Source organism: Ochotona princeps, chromosome 13, assembly GCF_030435755.1.
Source record: "Ochotona princeps isolate mOchPri1 chromosome 13, mOchPri1.hap1, whole genome shotgun sequence".
Classification (NCBI taxonomy): Eukaryota; Metazoa; Chordata; class Mammalia; order Lagomorpha; family Ochotonidae; genus Ochotona; species Ochotona princeps.
This window is the reverse complement of record NC_080844.1, coordinates 65,457,838-65,473,383: the sequence shown is the minus strand read 5'-3', so window position 1 is coordinate 65,473,383 and position 15,546 is coordinate 65,457,838. Positions and strand designations below refer to the sequence as shown.

Genomic DNA, 15,546 nt, shown 5'->3' with positions numbered 1-15,546 from the left:
CTGCTCCACTTCCCATGTAACTCTTTGCCTATAGCCAAAAATAGCTGCAGATAATGGCCCAAAGCCTTGGAAGCATGCATACAGGTGGGAGACCTGGAGGAAGCTCGTGGCTTCAGAATGACTCGGCTCCAGCCACTGCAGGCTCTTGGGGAGTGAACCAGCAGATGGAAGATCTTTCTGTCTCTCCTCTCTGTAAATGTGCCTCTCCAATAAAAATAAGTAAGTCTTTAAAAAGAGAAGTACGATGAGGGATAAACATTAGATGGAAAGATGGGTAACAGACAGACTGAAAGACTGGTTGATCTCTGTGCATTTGCTGATTCGTACGGGCCTTCATTGAAAGAACCCAACCCTGACTGACAGGATCTGGCAGGCTGAGGCTGCCTCGCTGAAACAGACTCAGGTGTGGATTTACTAGGAGACCATTCATAAGAGGAATGCCGATTTCAGAACTTCTTTAGACTATTTGATATGTACACAGAATTGATAGTTTTTTCTTTTTAAATACAATTCTGGAAAGATATTTTTTCTGTAAAACTTTAGTTGGAGCGTAACTTTATAGCAGGTGGCCGAGTGGGCTTTGTGGCTGCCGTCATTCCCGAGAAGCTGTGATAAGAACCTGGAAAGTTGGATTTCTCTCCTTGGAGAATATCAAAGTTGAAATCGTCAAGTTTCCAAACTTGTGCTGGATCCCAGGGCCTTGGAGCTACTTGGGGACCCTGCACCCTAAGTTCTGTTCCTCCCACAGCAGTGCACACCCAGCCCTTTCGTGTGCTGTCTGTTCTGGTGTGTTGGGACACTGTGGCCCTGGGAACAGAGTGCAGGCAGTGTTGGGGGAGGCCAGCGTTGCCAGCACAGCGGCCGGCCTGGAGCTTTCTTCCTTCCGGCAAATAAGCCAGTTCAGAAAAGATGGTGAGCTGCTTGTCACAACTCGTGTTCTTCCTGTAGCTCCCAGTGTTTTTTCTTGCAACACCTGGGAAGGTTTGGAGTGCCTTGCCCAGCAGTGCCTCTCCCCCAGATGTGGCCATGCCCATGGTGGGAGGGGTACAGGCATGGGGATGGATAACTGATGACGTCACTGCCTTATTGGAAACAAGCCTCTCTATCTGTTTTACGAGTTTTTAAAAATTTATTTGAAGGTCAGAGTTACGGAAACAGAAAAGGAGAATCTTCCATCTCCTGGCTCACTCCCCAAGTGGCTACAACAGCCAAGCTGGCTTAGGGCCAAGTCAGAAGTCTAGAGCTTCTTACTGTTCTCTTACATGGGTGTAGGGGCCCAAATACTTTGGCTGTCTTTCACTGTCTTCCCAGGTACATTAAGAGGGAGCTGGATGGAAAGTGTAGCAGCTGGGTCTGGAACTGGCATCCCTATAATATGCTGGCACAGTAGGCAGCAGCTTTACTTGCTATGCCACAATGCCAGCCCAGCCACCAGCCTCTCTCTCTCTCTAAGCACTTTTGGTGTTCTGAGAGCAAGCAAGTCTAAAAAGTCCAATGACTATGAAATAAGCAGTGAGTAGCCAGCCTGTGTCCCAGGCCTTACTGCTGTGTCTGCAGGAGCAGCACAAGGTGCTCCCGGGGATGTCCCCTGGGGAGTGCACCGATGCACACGTCTGTGTTTTAGTGTGCTCCCTGGGCAATGCGCCTGGCAGTGTGCCACAGGGGCCCCTGTAAGGCTTGGATGCCTTACAGAGGTCCCTCACTGACAGGCATAAGGGGCTTCCAGGGTTTTGATGCTGCCCTGTGGACAGCCTTTGCTTCTTTAGAGAAAGCCATGGGGACCTGGCAAGCCACTTCCTACCTCTGCACTTCCCACAGGGCGTGTGTTGGCATCAGTGTCTCGGCAGTCATGACCATCACTGGCACTTAGGAAATGTTTGTATCAGAGACTGCGCAAGGCACTTTTACAAGCCTTATTATTAATTCAGATTTGATATTTTATATCCATATTAATTAAAGCATCTAACTATGGAAACTATAAAACATTTAATTTTCTAAATATATACATGTAGTACATAAAGTATAATGATGTAATGAATTAGTATTTATCATTATTAACTCATTGTATTATCAGCCATCCCCTCAGTTTTGTAGCAGAGGCTAGACAGCAGAGGCTAGCTGGGGTGGGATTTGAACCCAGGTACTTCTGGCCCCAAAGTCGAGGCACTAAGCCACCCATTCTGCTCGGAGGGAGAGTGTCCCGTGGGGGCCTAAGGGCAGCAGCACAGTGGCTTCCTCTCAGATGAATGCAGTAACAGTAAATACAGATGGAGCTCCTGGCTGTGATGGAGGAATGATGATAGAGTGCTAGAAGTTTCTGGAGCTCAGGGGCTGGGCATGGGCTCCGCCGAGGTGGAGTCGTAGCCCCTGTGCCTGTCCCCAGCAGACCCTCAGGTGCAGGAGTCAGTGCATGGTTGGAGAGTCCCCCTCCCCCCAGATATCTTGAGCATGATCTCATTTTATTTTTAGTAGAAACAAAAGTATTCCCTGGAAGCAGCGAGAAGCAGCAAGAAGTGCGTGTGAGCTTGTCTGCTCCCCAGGCGGATCAGCAGCTTGAAGGGGACGGCCCCCTGTGCCACGACTGGCTGGTTGGAGAGCTTTCTGAGTCCCCAGCGAGACACTGCCACACCTCGCTGAAGCCCACACTCCCTTTGCGTGGGCTTCTTTGCCCTCTCCACGATGTGCACACTACTCTGCAGGAAGACAGTAGTGTTCAGATAGAGAGAGAGTGCCCCACAGGTAAGGAGCAGGTGGCGGGGGAGACCACCCTTTCTGAGTCACCTGGAGAGTGTCATGACCATGTCTCCCTGACCCGGGCCACATCCTCTCACTTTGCAGGATCGCCTCTTCTTCCTGGGGGAGGGGAGAAGGGCCGGATCAGCAGGTGCAAAGGGTGGGCAGGCAGTTCCAGGTATCAGCGGTCCTAGTGCCAGTGCAGCTCGCCTCACTGTGCTGGGCCAGCCCCACCTGAGCCTGAGATGGAGCCCCCCATCCTTTGAATTGCACAGGGTCTCCAGCTGAGGAAGGCCTTGACACTGACCTTGGCAGTCCAGGGCTGTGATGAAGGCAGCAGGCCCACTGAGCTGACTGCGGCCCCTGCGACTACCTGGCAGGTGTCACGGCTTGGGGTGTGGCTCCCACCTGTGCCCGACACTTCACAGGCACAGTACAGAGCACCTTGCCATGCCCGTGAGGTGCTGCACCAGGCCCCTAGCATGCTGAGACAGCCCCTGACACACTGGTTCTCTTCCCCAGGGAAATTATCCTCTTCCAGACCCCACTACTGGAGGCCCACCTGTCTTTCTCTGCTGTTTTTGCAAGCATTGGTTCTCACTCCTGAAGGGCATCCGTGCTGTGTCCCTGCTCAGTCTCCCGAGCCACTCCTGCTGATACTCTCTGCTCCCCCTTCCCGTACACCTGTCTTCTTGCGAACATTTCCTCCAGGTTACGTTAGTCCCAGGGGACCATGCTTTCTTCTCAATCACTCCCCATCCCCAGAAGCAGCAACAAGAGCCCTAACACACACCCCTCTCCCATGCTGCCCCACCCCCAGGTCTGTCCAGCAGACCCGGAACACCCCCATGGCCAAGCTGTAATGTGTCTACTTGGCTCAGACCCACAGGTGGTCAGACCTACAGACAGTAGGGGATACCGATGCGTTTCCAGTGTAGTTGGGACAGCTGGACCAGGCCTGAGCAGTGGCACGTGCCGCCAGGGGCTCTGTTGAGAGGTCCATGGGTGGTGAATCTGGCCATGTGGGCCTTGTGATGGCTGCGCCAGCCCGTCAGTGCTCTGAGGGCACAGAGGGAAAGTGACTTGGCTCAGCTCTCGGGGGAATGGCAGGCTTGCCTGGCTAATGCAAACCGACCCCAGTTCTTACCAGTGGGCCTGAGGTGGGGATGCATCTGGAGGTGGGAGGATCCAGGGCAGAGGTGGACACGGACAGGAGCAAGGAGAGGCCAAGGGGCAGCGGGGACAGCAGGGGACAGATAGTGAAGGCCTGGGAGAGACTGGGTGCTGAGTGTTTAGTCTATATTTATTGTTATATAACAATACATATTTATCATTAATGATCAATGATTGCTGTATTATTATATAATAAATAGTTCATGTTTAACAATCTCCTTGTGCTGCCTGAGGAGCTGAGGAACCCACTCATTTCCTGACCTGTTGCGCACATACGCGTGCGTACACACACACACACACACACGCACACACACACGTCAAAAGCAGGTCAGCACTGAGGGAATGCACTAAACATTTTAGCTGGCCCTGGGAAGGCTCTGGTGACTGGAGGAGAAGGGCAAGCCCCCTGAGCCCCACCTCCTGCCCTCAGGGCAAGCCCCCCCAGCCCCACCTCCTGCCCTCAGGGCGGCCCCCCCAGCCCCACCTCTTGCCCTCAGGGCAAGCCCCCCAAGCCCCACCTCTGCCCTCAGGGCGGGCCCCCCCAAGCCCCACCTCCTGCCCTCAGGGCAAGCCCCCCCCAAGCCCCACCTCCTGCCCTCATATGTCTAGTGGAGCACATGGGAGATGGACAAGCATGCCTTCCAATTGCCAAACCCTGATAAAAACTCAGACCAAGCTTCCTGGTGTGTGAGCACAAGCATTGCAGACTTCAGGGACCCTGGGCACAGCCGATGCCCAGCTGAGCCTCCGTGAGGCCGGATGGCCATGGGCAGTGCCCCCATGACCAGGGCAGCCAGACAGCCAGAGGGTCTGGGGTGGGGGTGATCTCTTTGACGTGTTGAAGTCCATCTGTAACCCTCTGATGTTTCTGTCTGCAAGTCTCTCTCTTGTGTCTGACCGTGTGTGGCAACCCTCTTAATGGCATGCTAAACCTTCCCTCCTAGGCGACTACACATGCTGTGACTTGGTTTTGAAAATAAAAGGATGTAAGAAGAGTGCCAGCGCCACAGCACCTGAGCCCTCACCATCACCGCCTCCGCCTTCGCCTTCGCCACCACCTGCCGAGGGACCTGAGACCCTGGGCCTGTCAGAAATATCTTCCAGGCTTCAGCAAACACCTGCCGGCTCCTTGACTTTACAGGTAAGGCTTTGTGTCTGTGACACTGCCGAGAGGTGCCCTTTCGTGGGGGCAACCTCGCTGCCACCTCAGGCTGGAGACGGAGCTGCTCTGCCCAGTGGCTGTGCGCTCTGTCACGTTTGGTTGATGGTGGAGGCTGAGTGCACCAGTCTAGGAGGAGGATACAAAGACACCATGGTGGTGACAGCAGGTGCCCAGGCACTGGCAGGGTGCCTTCCTCAGCATCAGAACCTTTGCTGCTCCTCCTCGCAAGACCCCAGGGGGCAAAGAGCCCTGCGGAGGCCAAGTCCCTTCAGTTATTGACTCCAGACTTAGGAAGGTTAAGGTAGTTGCCCAAAGTCACACAAGCCTGAGCTGAAGGATGAATGGATGATTTCCTGCTGTGTCTTTTCTGCATTGTATACATTTTTTATATTCATAAACAGCAGGAGGGCAGCAAACAGCAGAGAAGACCCCTGCCAACAGCACGTGGCTCAACCAGCCACCCCTTCTTGTAAGGCCCCAGTGAGCTATGCACAGTGCCCCCAAGGGGACTGGAGCCTCCCGGGTCAGACATGGGCAAGGAGCAGATGACGGTGGGGCCTGCAGGCCCTCCACAGTGCCATTTCTCCAAGACTGGAGCTCTCTGGAGTCCCCACGTACCCAGTGGCTTGTGGCTCGCAGGTCCTGGTACCTATAAGGAGCTGGCCGAGAAGCTGCCTTCCTGTAATGACCGCTAGAGGCACATGAGTGACACACAGGAAGCCCACACAGCCCTCTCCCAGGAACTCAGGATGCCCAGCGGCTGAGAGGGGACTGGAGTGCAGGCACGTTTCACTCAGCAAGCCTTTACAGAGAGCTTGCCGCTTGCGGAGCTCCAGGAAATGGCTGTGACACCTGGCTGTTGCTCCCAGGGGCTTACAGCCACACGAGAGCGGATAGAGTGAGTTGTTGCTACTACATACAGTTCACCTGCAGGTGCCTGCTCCACGTGGTATCCGCATGCCTTCCAGCTCACGGTCTCTGTACTCCGGAGTACTCAGCTCAGGTGTTAGGGTGGGCACCAGATGTACCCTTTGTAGTGTCAGGCTCAATTCTTTGTAGTTTCCTGCCAGCCCTGCTGCCATGGGGCCCTTGGAGCTGGGCTAACCATGAAGAACTGGATTGTCCACTTGTCACTTAACCTTCTTTTTACACAAGTTTGTCGGGGGGAAAATGTGACCTCTCTGCACTGTGGCTTTGGTCTCTGGGTGTGACACTTCATTAAAATATATATTTGAGAGACAGAATAACAGAGAGGGAAGGAAGGAGAGAGAGAGAGGGAAGAGGGGAAGGGAGGAGAGAGAGAGAGGGAGAGGGGACGGGAGGAGAGAAAGAAGCAGGGGAAGATCTTTCATCTGCTTGTCTACTCCCCAAATGTCCCCAGTGGCTGGGGCCCAGAACTCCATCAGGCTTTCCCACATGGGTAGCAGGAATCAAACACCTGGGCTGTCTTCTGCTGCCTTGCAGCACGTTAGCTGGGAGGTGAATTGGAACCAGAGCTGTTTGGACTCTGACGAGCACTTCAGTGTGAAATGGCAGCAGCACAAGTGGTGGCTTAGCCCACAGCACGGTGCCAGTGCCTGGGTGTGGCACTCCTGGCTGGCTCCCTCCTCCTGATAACGAAATGGCCTCTGTTCCCATTAGGAAGCACTGGAAGTCCGTAAACCCCAGTTCATCTCTCGCTCCCAAGAACGGCTGAAGAAGCTGGAGCGCATGGTGCAGCAGAGGAAAACGCAGCAGAAGGAGGGTGTGGGCCAGACGCAGAGCACCCCTCCTGTCCGGGCCAGCAAGAAGCAGTTCACCGTCCCCCATCCACTTAGTGGTGAGTTGCTGGTGCCGGGGAGGCAGGCACTGGGGAGGACGAAGGTGACAGGCATCCTGGGACTGGAGCCACGGCCACGCACAGAGCTGGCCTCCGCATCACTGCGCCTGGTCCTGGAGCCAAGCCATTTTGAGAGTTTACATATGAGCACCCAAGTCAGCAGGAATAACTTGAGAAACAAATCCCTCTCTGGCTGAAGGAAGCCAGGCCACTGCAGCCGCCAGGGCGGTCGGTTCACATTCTTGGCTCCCAGTAAACCCCCTTTGCCCTTGGTAGGGTGCCACACACAGCTCAGGGTGAGAGGTGGAGACCAGCTTGTCTGCATCGACATTCCTCCTGTTGAAATCCCTGTCCTGCCTGTGAGTCCAGAGAATGGACAGCTCGCCTGCTGGGCGCTCTGAGGCCAGCATCACGGAGAGCCTGGGAGGGAGGGCACACCTTCCTTCACAGGAGGCCAGCTGTCAGGAGCCTTCCCAGGTCCAGCCATCCTGCATTGACCAAAACTGGCCCCAGCCCTCCCAGCACAAGCAGAACAGACTGCTCAGCGAGCAAAAACGACAAGAAGAGACAAGGGCGAGAACAGCACCATCCGAGCAGGGACTCGGAGTCTGCCAACCCAAACGTTACACTCCCCAGGCCTGAGAACGCCTCCCTTTGAGCCTCATTTTGGCTCCAGGAATGAGATTGTGCTTCCTAGGAAAATGTTTTCACCCCTAGGAAGTGAAAACATGGTTCTGAGTAAAAGTCCTTTGGGGAATAACCATATTCAGTAACATGCAGCTTAGTAAACATGGCCAGGAATCAGGGAGAGAAGACATGGGAGTTGTCACAGAATTGCGGCTAACTTCCAGGGCCCATGGGTGGGACTCCGTTCCTGCCTCCCAGAGCCTGGAGCAGGCTTGTCTGCAGCCCCTGCAGGGGCCGGCTTGAACACTTCCCTCCCACCCGGGGGCTTTGACTAAGCACCTGCTGTGCCTTGCGCATGACATGTTCTAGCAGAAGGAGGGATGTGCTTTCCCTCCCAGTGGAAACAGGGCTGTTTCCGGCCAGCTGGCCAAAGCAGGTGTGACTGAGACATGTTGTCCAAGGGGCTGGTTAGTCCCTGGCCCAAGAAAGAGCATGGCGTTCTCAAGGAGCTGGTGAGGACCAAGTGCTATGTACAAACAGAAGCCCCCTGGGGAGCCTGGGCAGTGACGCCCTGAGCTGCGTGGGCCACTCCGCCTCAGCTGCTTGTTCAAAACGCCTGGGGCTCTCAAACTGCTGATGGCGGAAATAAAATGCACCGTGTTGGAGAGTGGCGTGGTCACAGTGGTCACAGGTACATCACTTTGGGCGGCCTCGGGGTGACCACTGGAGCCGGTCTCTTCACGTTGTATAGGCAGAGAGAGACCCCTGAGGCACTCGGGGACTTGCTCAGTGGGGACAGCGCTGAGTGCCCTGGCCATAGGAGTGGGCCTCCAGTGGTGAGGGACACTGTCAGTCCCCAGCCACAGAAGTGATGTGCCCTTGGACCCTCTGGAGTTGCTGGAAGAAAATGCCAGCAAGGTAGCTTAAAATCACCCTAACACATTCCATGGCTTCCTGCAAAGTCGAGGACCAAGTTGCTATGGCCACGGGTGGTTCCTTGGGGAGGCTCTGTGCGAAGACCTGTCCTGTGCCTCTCCAGCATCCAGTGGCTGCTGCCGTGCTTGGACTTCCTTGGCATGTGGGCCATGGTCTGCTCTCAGCCTGTCCCCCTGCCTTCTTCCTGGACAGGCTGAACTCAACTCTGCCTTCCCAGGTGTGGGAGCTCCCACAGGTCTCACGTGGGAGTGGACACATTGCTGCTCCCCACATCAGTGGAGGCTGTGAAGGTTTTGCCCCAAACTGACATCCTTATGAGTTTCACATTCCTTTAAATGAGAAATCACAAAGTCATGTGTCAGGAAATCTTACCAGACCCAGTGAGTGGGTACAAGTGGCCGAGGACCCTGACCAGCACGTTCCTGGACAGTCATAGCAACTGGAAGGCTCCGGGTGGGCCTTGGCCTGCAGGGCCCCCACAGCTTTGCTGATGGTCACTGTGATGTGTCTGTGTTGATGTGAACTTGACTTTGCTGTTTCTCTTGAGCCAGTTAAACCAGACAACCTCTGCAACCAGAGTGACACATGCACCCAGGCGCGTGAGAGACCATGTCTGAGACCCCTAAGCCAGCCTGTGGTACACGGCTTGTCTTCAGCTGTCTGCTGGCGCAGTAAGAGAAGCAAAGTGCAGCTGTTTTTCTCACATGCTAAATTAGTTCATACGTCACATGCGTGAATGTGCCCTGGCTGCAGTGTCCAGGCGTCTGTTACAGAGGGGAAGCTCAGATTTGCTTTCCGGGCTCTAGTAGCTGCCCGCGGTCTGGGCTCGGGAACAGGCCTGCGGGGTCCAGGGCACAGTGCTCTGAGACCCTGGACTTGGCAGGGAGTGCTCTACATGGACCAGCACCGTCATCATGTTATGTAGGCTGTGTCTACATGCACCTGTGTATGCGGGGTTGGGAACTGCTGAAGGGCCAGGGAGCAGCATCAGGGTCTCCAGGTCCCCAGGGGAGAAGACCTGCAAGGGCAGCAGGGTGAGGTGCACAGGGCACAGGCTGGGGTGCAGGTGAACATGCAGTAGTGAGAGGTTGCAGGGCATGCTCAGCTTCTGCATGGGGATGTGGCAGGTGGAGGACACAAGGGTGCAAAGGTGACCTCGAGAGACCACAGTCGACACCCAGCCTGCCAGTGAGTCTGACTGCCACCCTTCTCCAACAAGGGTACCTGGCCCTGCCACACAGGCCTGTCTAGCCCTCCTCTGCTATGTGAAGTCCGCCTCAGCCTCTAAGGCCTGGGTTCAAGTTCAGCTTCTTCCATGAAACTCTCCCTGGCTCCCTGAGACCCTTGGCCTGGCCTCTGCAGTGGTTTTCACTCTTGGCTGAGTGCTTCGCTAACGGCTTTTACCTGTGCCCAACACGCAGTGACTCAGGAGGCTCAGTACAGGGTGTCAGACACGTTCCGTGTAGCCTAGCTCTGTGCTAGCATGCTTCCTCCCTGCCATGGTGTTCCCAGGCCAGGTTGTTCCCCTAACCTCTGAATGCACCGAAAACCCCTGGGGAACATCTCTTCCTTCCACAAAGCTCCCCAATCCTAACTCCTGCATCCATTGTTTCTCCCCCTCACCCTCTCCCCTATTCCCTCACCCTCCTCTCTCCCCCATTTGGACATCCGTGACTGTTGTGTTCATTCCTGGCTCTAGGTGGCCCACCTTCTTCCCTTCCTCACATCAGAACAATCACCTAGTATGTGGGGACAACACACACTCCCCCACTCCGAGGTGGAAGGGCTTGCAGGCCCAGGACACACCACAAATTAGACTCTGAGTTCATCTGAATGGCATTATCCACACTCCCAGATGAGCCAAATCAGAACCATTCCAATCATAGACAGAAAAGAGTAGAATTCTCTAGAAAGTTCTGCAGAATTCCTTCCCCAGCAGATCTGTCTTTGCTGATGACTTTTGGGCTGCAGCAAGTGTGACCATCAGCAGCACTGCCAGAGCAGCTGCCTGGAGGTGTGACCCAGCAGCTAGGAGGTGGACGCAGAAGTGGCCACAGGAATCAGAAGGCGCTGCTCCCCGCACAGCAGGCCACGCCGTCCTCACTCAGGTCAGGAACGTTTTCCCATGGAATGTTCGGGTTAATGTTTGTGTTTAGTTCTCCCAATCTTTATCACAAGGGATTTTTTAATGTGCTTATCAGATTAAAAATACATTTTTTGCTTTATCAGCCCCCAAAGAACACAGGAAGCATGAGTTATTAAAAGGCCATTTCCTCAGTAGGAAGGCAAGCACACACGTTATTACCAGTGCTCTTCGCAGACACTGTGAGATGTCCCGGGGAGGAGGGAGAGTGCAGGGCAATGTCATTGTGTTCTTAGAACCTTATCTTCAAATCACACCGAACTCATTAAAAATTAAAATGAAAGGAAGAAAAGGCCATTCATACCTATTGATTAGAAGTAGACTCCAAGCACAATGTTGCTTCCAACTAAAACAACCCAAGCGGGGTGGGATTTGTCCCAGCACGAAGAGTCTGGGTAAGATGCCCACCTCCTCCGTGGGCACAGTTCCCGCTCTCACAGTCTCCACGAAGCAATGGTGATGGCCCAGTGACTGGGTCCCCCACGTGGGAGCCCTGGGTCGAGTGCCCAGCTCCAGCGGCTGAAGTCATTTTGGGGGTGGTGGGGAGAGTGAACCTGGATATGGGGAATCTGTCTTTGTCTGTCTCTGCTTCTCAAATTATAAAAGTAATAACACAATGTAAAAACCCTGAGTTGTAGAGTGGTAAGGAAAATGACTTTGTGAGGGATTACGCATCCCAGTTTCCTTGATTTTATTTTCCAAATCACTTCCCTTCGTGTTCCAGAGGGCAGTTAAATAATAAACTTTGCTGTGACACTAAAGATATAAATCTGCGTGCAACCAGCATGACGCTTATTAAGCATCAGTAACTCATCCTATGTGTGGCTCTCCCGACACACTGAAAAGCTTGGAACTGGAGCAGTGCCTTCACCCAGACCTAAAGCTGCTCTCAGACTCGCCCAGTCTGTGTCTGCTTGACGGAAAGTGTGTGACTTGAGGCCGCATTAAAGCCCCTCTAAAGAGGCCGTTTAAACCTGCCAGTCAAGCACATGCTGTTTCCGGTTTACCAAGGCTTAATGAACAAAGGTGATGTATTAACGTTTCTGTGAAGCGCAGCATCGGTGTTTTCAGACATGAGGACATGTGAAAGTTCATAGGAAATGAAATTCAAAGGCAAGTGGACTTGGGGTGGAGCGTGTTTGAGATCCATGCACAGCCTTCTCACAATATGAATCTTCCCATTCATCTGAGAGTCTTCAAAAGTTCTGAAAATGTGTATTAAAAAAATAAAGCCGTGAGCAGTTTTCAAATTTGGGAATACCAAAATAAAGTCTTTCAATTGTGTTTATTCATGAACATTTAAAAGCACGTCTGTATTTTACATTGTGAAATCATTAAGCTAAGACTTAGTTCAGCTTTCCATCACTTATTTTTTTTGTGGTGGGAACACCTTAGGTTTACTCTCTCAGCAGTTCCAAGTGAACAGAACTTTATGAAGGACTGTAATCTCACTGTGCAGTAGGTCCCTGAGACACCCCGCCCATTGAGCCGCATCTGCCCATTGCTTTCACCCTCTGGGCTTCTCCGAGCTCAGTGTTTTGAGGTGCCCATAAATGAGAGAAGGGGGCAGCATTCGCCTTGCTGTGCCTTGCTGGTTTCAGTGGAATGCACTGATTCCGGGTCAGCCATCAAGCTGATCTTCCTTTTCAAAGACTGGATAGCAACCCACTGCTTCTGTAACCCTTTAAGGGCCGTTCATGGCTGGGGAGCTGGGCTGATGCTTGACTCTGACTGTTGTGATCACACTTTGGTGAACACAAGAACGAAGCTCTCTCTCTGACATACTCATTTAATTTTCTTTGGGCATATACCAGAAGTGAAACTGTTGAATCGAACAGTGATTGTACTGTTAATGTTTTGAGGTGTGTCCATACTGCTTTCCACAGTGGCTGTTTTCATTTCCATTTCCACCAACAGTATATGTGGGGTCCCTTCTTGTCAATACTTAGGGGCTTTTGTTTTATAATGGCATCTGAGCAAGTGTTAGGCGATATACTGATTTAATTTGAATTTCCCTGATGTTTAGTGTTGCTGAGTATTTTTTCCTTGCCTTACCATCTATGTATATCTTCTTTGAAAAATGTGAATTCAGGTTTTTCACTAAGTTTTAATCAGCTTGCTTTCTTGCCATTGCTTTAATTATATGTTTTGGATATTCACACTTTACCAGGTCTGTGATGTACAAGTGTTTTCTGCTGCTATCCCTGTCGTCTCCTTTGTTGATGCAATTCTCTGCCCATGTCTGCCTGTTTTCTGCTTTGGTTATTTGTGCTTTTGGGTTTGTATGCTAAAAATCATATTGCCCGACCAATATCATGAAGCTTTTCCCTTATACTTTCTTCTGGTGGCTCGTGTATTAAATGTAAGTCTCTGATCCACTGTGAGCTGATTTAGTCAAGTTCAGCTTTGTGCTTGTGAATTTCTAGTTTTCCCAGCACCGTTTATCAAAGACCCTGTCCTTTCTTCATCCGCCGTATGTGTTAAGGTTGTTGAAGGTCACTGTGAAGATTTCTGTCTAGGTTCTCTGTTCCATTGGATGTCTGTTTTCATGCGAGTGTCATGCTGTTAGGACTAGTGTAGCTTTGTGGTAGATTTTGAAATCAATTGATACCTCCAGTTTGTTCTTGTTGTTGGACATCACTTTGGCTTCCATGGGATCATATTAATTCTAGGACTTTTTTTCTGTGAAAGACATTGTTGAAATTTTTGTAAGGGTGGCATAAAATCTTAGGTCATTTTGAGTAATATGAGCATTTAGACAATATGAATTCTTCAAATAAATAATTGTGAACTATTTCTCATTCGTGTCCCTTGGGATTCTTCACCAACATTTCATCACATAGATTTTTTTCACTTCTTTGGATTAATTTATTCCTAATAATTTCCTTTCCATATTCCATTGTAGATGGGATTGGCTTCCTGGCTTCTTTTTCAGATAGTTTTTTGTATAGACTTACTTATTTTGCATATTTGTTGTATCTTGTAGATTACTGACTTTATATTTTGAGCAGGTTTTTTGCGTGTGGGGGGAATGCAGGGATTTTTATGTGGAAGATCCTGACATGGTCAGTGAGAGAGAATTTAGTCTTGCTTTCTAAGCACTCTGAGTAGACCTTCCAACACTGTGTCTTTAGAACTGGTGAGGTTCGGCACCCTTGTCTTGCCGCTGCTGCTAGAGTTAAAGCTTTCAGCCTTCCACTGTTGAGTGTGATGGTAGCTGTTGGCTTGTCACATATGACCTGTTACCCCTGAGGGCATTCCTTCATGCTTAACCTATCGAGTGTTTCTACCAAAATAGGATGTTGAGTTTTGTCCGTTAGAGTTCGGGTCATTCATTTTGCTATTTCTCAATGTATTGAGTGGCATATGGTGAACTCTTCTTGCATCCCAGGGACAAATTGCACTTGATCACAGTGACTGAACCCTTTGATGTGTTGCTGAGTTGGGTTTGCCAAGATTTTTTTTTGAGAATTTTTGCATTTGCATTTGTTTGGGATATTAACTGGTGATTTGCTTTTCTTGTGGTATGTGTGGCTTTAACATCAGGATAACGCTGCTCTCATATGATGGGTTTGAACTTTTTCCTGCTCTTCAATTTCTTGAAAGAGTTTAGAAGGATTATCAGTTCTTACCTGAATGTTAGAATTCAGCTGTGAGGCGAGTAGGTCATGGGCTTCTCTGATTTTTTTTTTCATTTCTGATTAAACATTCTTTATATTGATTTGTTCAGATTTTCTATTTTTTATCTTTCGACATTATTAGGTTTCATGTTTCTAGAAATTATCAATTTCTTTTTCTTTATTCAATTGTATGTACATAATTGTTGGTAGTAATATCTCACGGTGGTTTTTCTATGGTGTTAGTTGTAATATCACTTTCTTCATATCGTTTTTGAATCTCTATTTCATGAATTTCTGCTCCGTTCTTCATTTCCTCCCTTCTACATTAGCTTTCATTTTCTCCATTTATTTATTTATTTATTTATTTATGGTTGTTTCAAAAGGCAGAGTGACAGAGATAACTGGGATGCTTATGTCAGAAGCCCAAAACTCTGAGTCTTCCCTTCCCGTGGGGGCAGGGACCAAATGCCTGGGCCATCCTTCACTGACTAGGTACATTAGCAGGCAGCTGGATCAGAAGTGATGTATCAAGGACTCCCAGTGGCACTCTGACATGGGATCCCAACAGTGCAGATGTAGCACTGTGCCACGCCCAGGTCTTTGCTCTTGTGTAATGTGGGTAGTTTTACTAAAACCTATCCTCTCAGAACTGCTTTTGCTGCATCCCATAAATTATGATATATAATGTTTTTATTTCCATTTGTCTTGAGATATTTTCCAATGTTTGTTTTGATTTCTTATTAGACTCATTGGTTATTTAAGAATGTACTGCTGAATTTCCACATGTTTTTGAATTAGCCAAAATTCCTTCTGCTCTTGATTCCTTGTTTCAGATAATTGTGGTTGCAATTCCTACACAGTAAGGTTTAAGTCTTACATGTTTGTTAGGAGTTGTTCAGTGGCTTATTACGTGATCTTTCCTGGAGAATGTTCTGTGTACATTTGAAAAGACTGAGAATTCTTTTTTCTTAAAGATGTATTTGTTTTATCTGAGAGGCAGATTTGCAGAGAGAAGGAGACACAAGAGAAACCTTTGATCCAAGTGGTTGGAACAGCGAGAGCTATGTGGACACCCAGCTCCCTGCCTGTGGCCCGGGAAGGCAGCCGAGGACGGCCCAGAGCCTTGGGACCCTGCACCCACGTGGGAGACCTAGAAGAAATTCCTGGCTCCTGGCTTCGGATCGGCTCAGCTCTGGCTGTAGCAGTCACCTGGGGAGTGAACCAGTGGATAGAAGATCTCTCTACATCTCCTTTTCTCTCTAAATACTGCCTTTTCAATAAAATTAAATCAATCTTTCCATTTGATCTCAGTCAAAAGGCCAAGAAGTGATCA

General features: G+C 50.5%; 1 protein-coding gene across 7 annotated transcripts in view; it reads left to right on the top strand.

Annotated features, from left to right (window-relative positions):
* C13H10orf90 (chromosome 13 C10orf90 homolog) overlaps positions 1–15,546 on the top strand; it is a 262,080-nt gene that overhangs the window by 233,164 nt on the left and 13,370 nt on the right. For 3 of the 7 annotated variants that reach the window (XM_058671829.1, XM_058671827.1, XM_058671825.1), the window contains 3 exons: positions 2,470–2,739; positions 4,851–5,047; positions 6,710–6,887. In XM_058671829.1, the coding sequence (XP_058527812.1) occupies positions 2,470–2,739; positions 4,851–5,047; positions 6,710–6,887 (645 nt within the window). The remainder of the gene's footprint in view (positions 1–2,469; positions 2,740–4,850; positions 5,048–6,709; positions 6,888–15,546) is intronic. The other 4 variants (XM_058671830.1, XM_058671828.1, XM_012925496.2 and 1 more) reach the window with 2 other exon arrangements.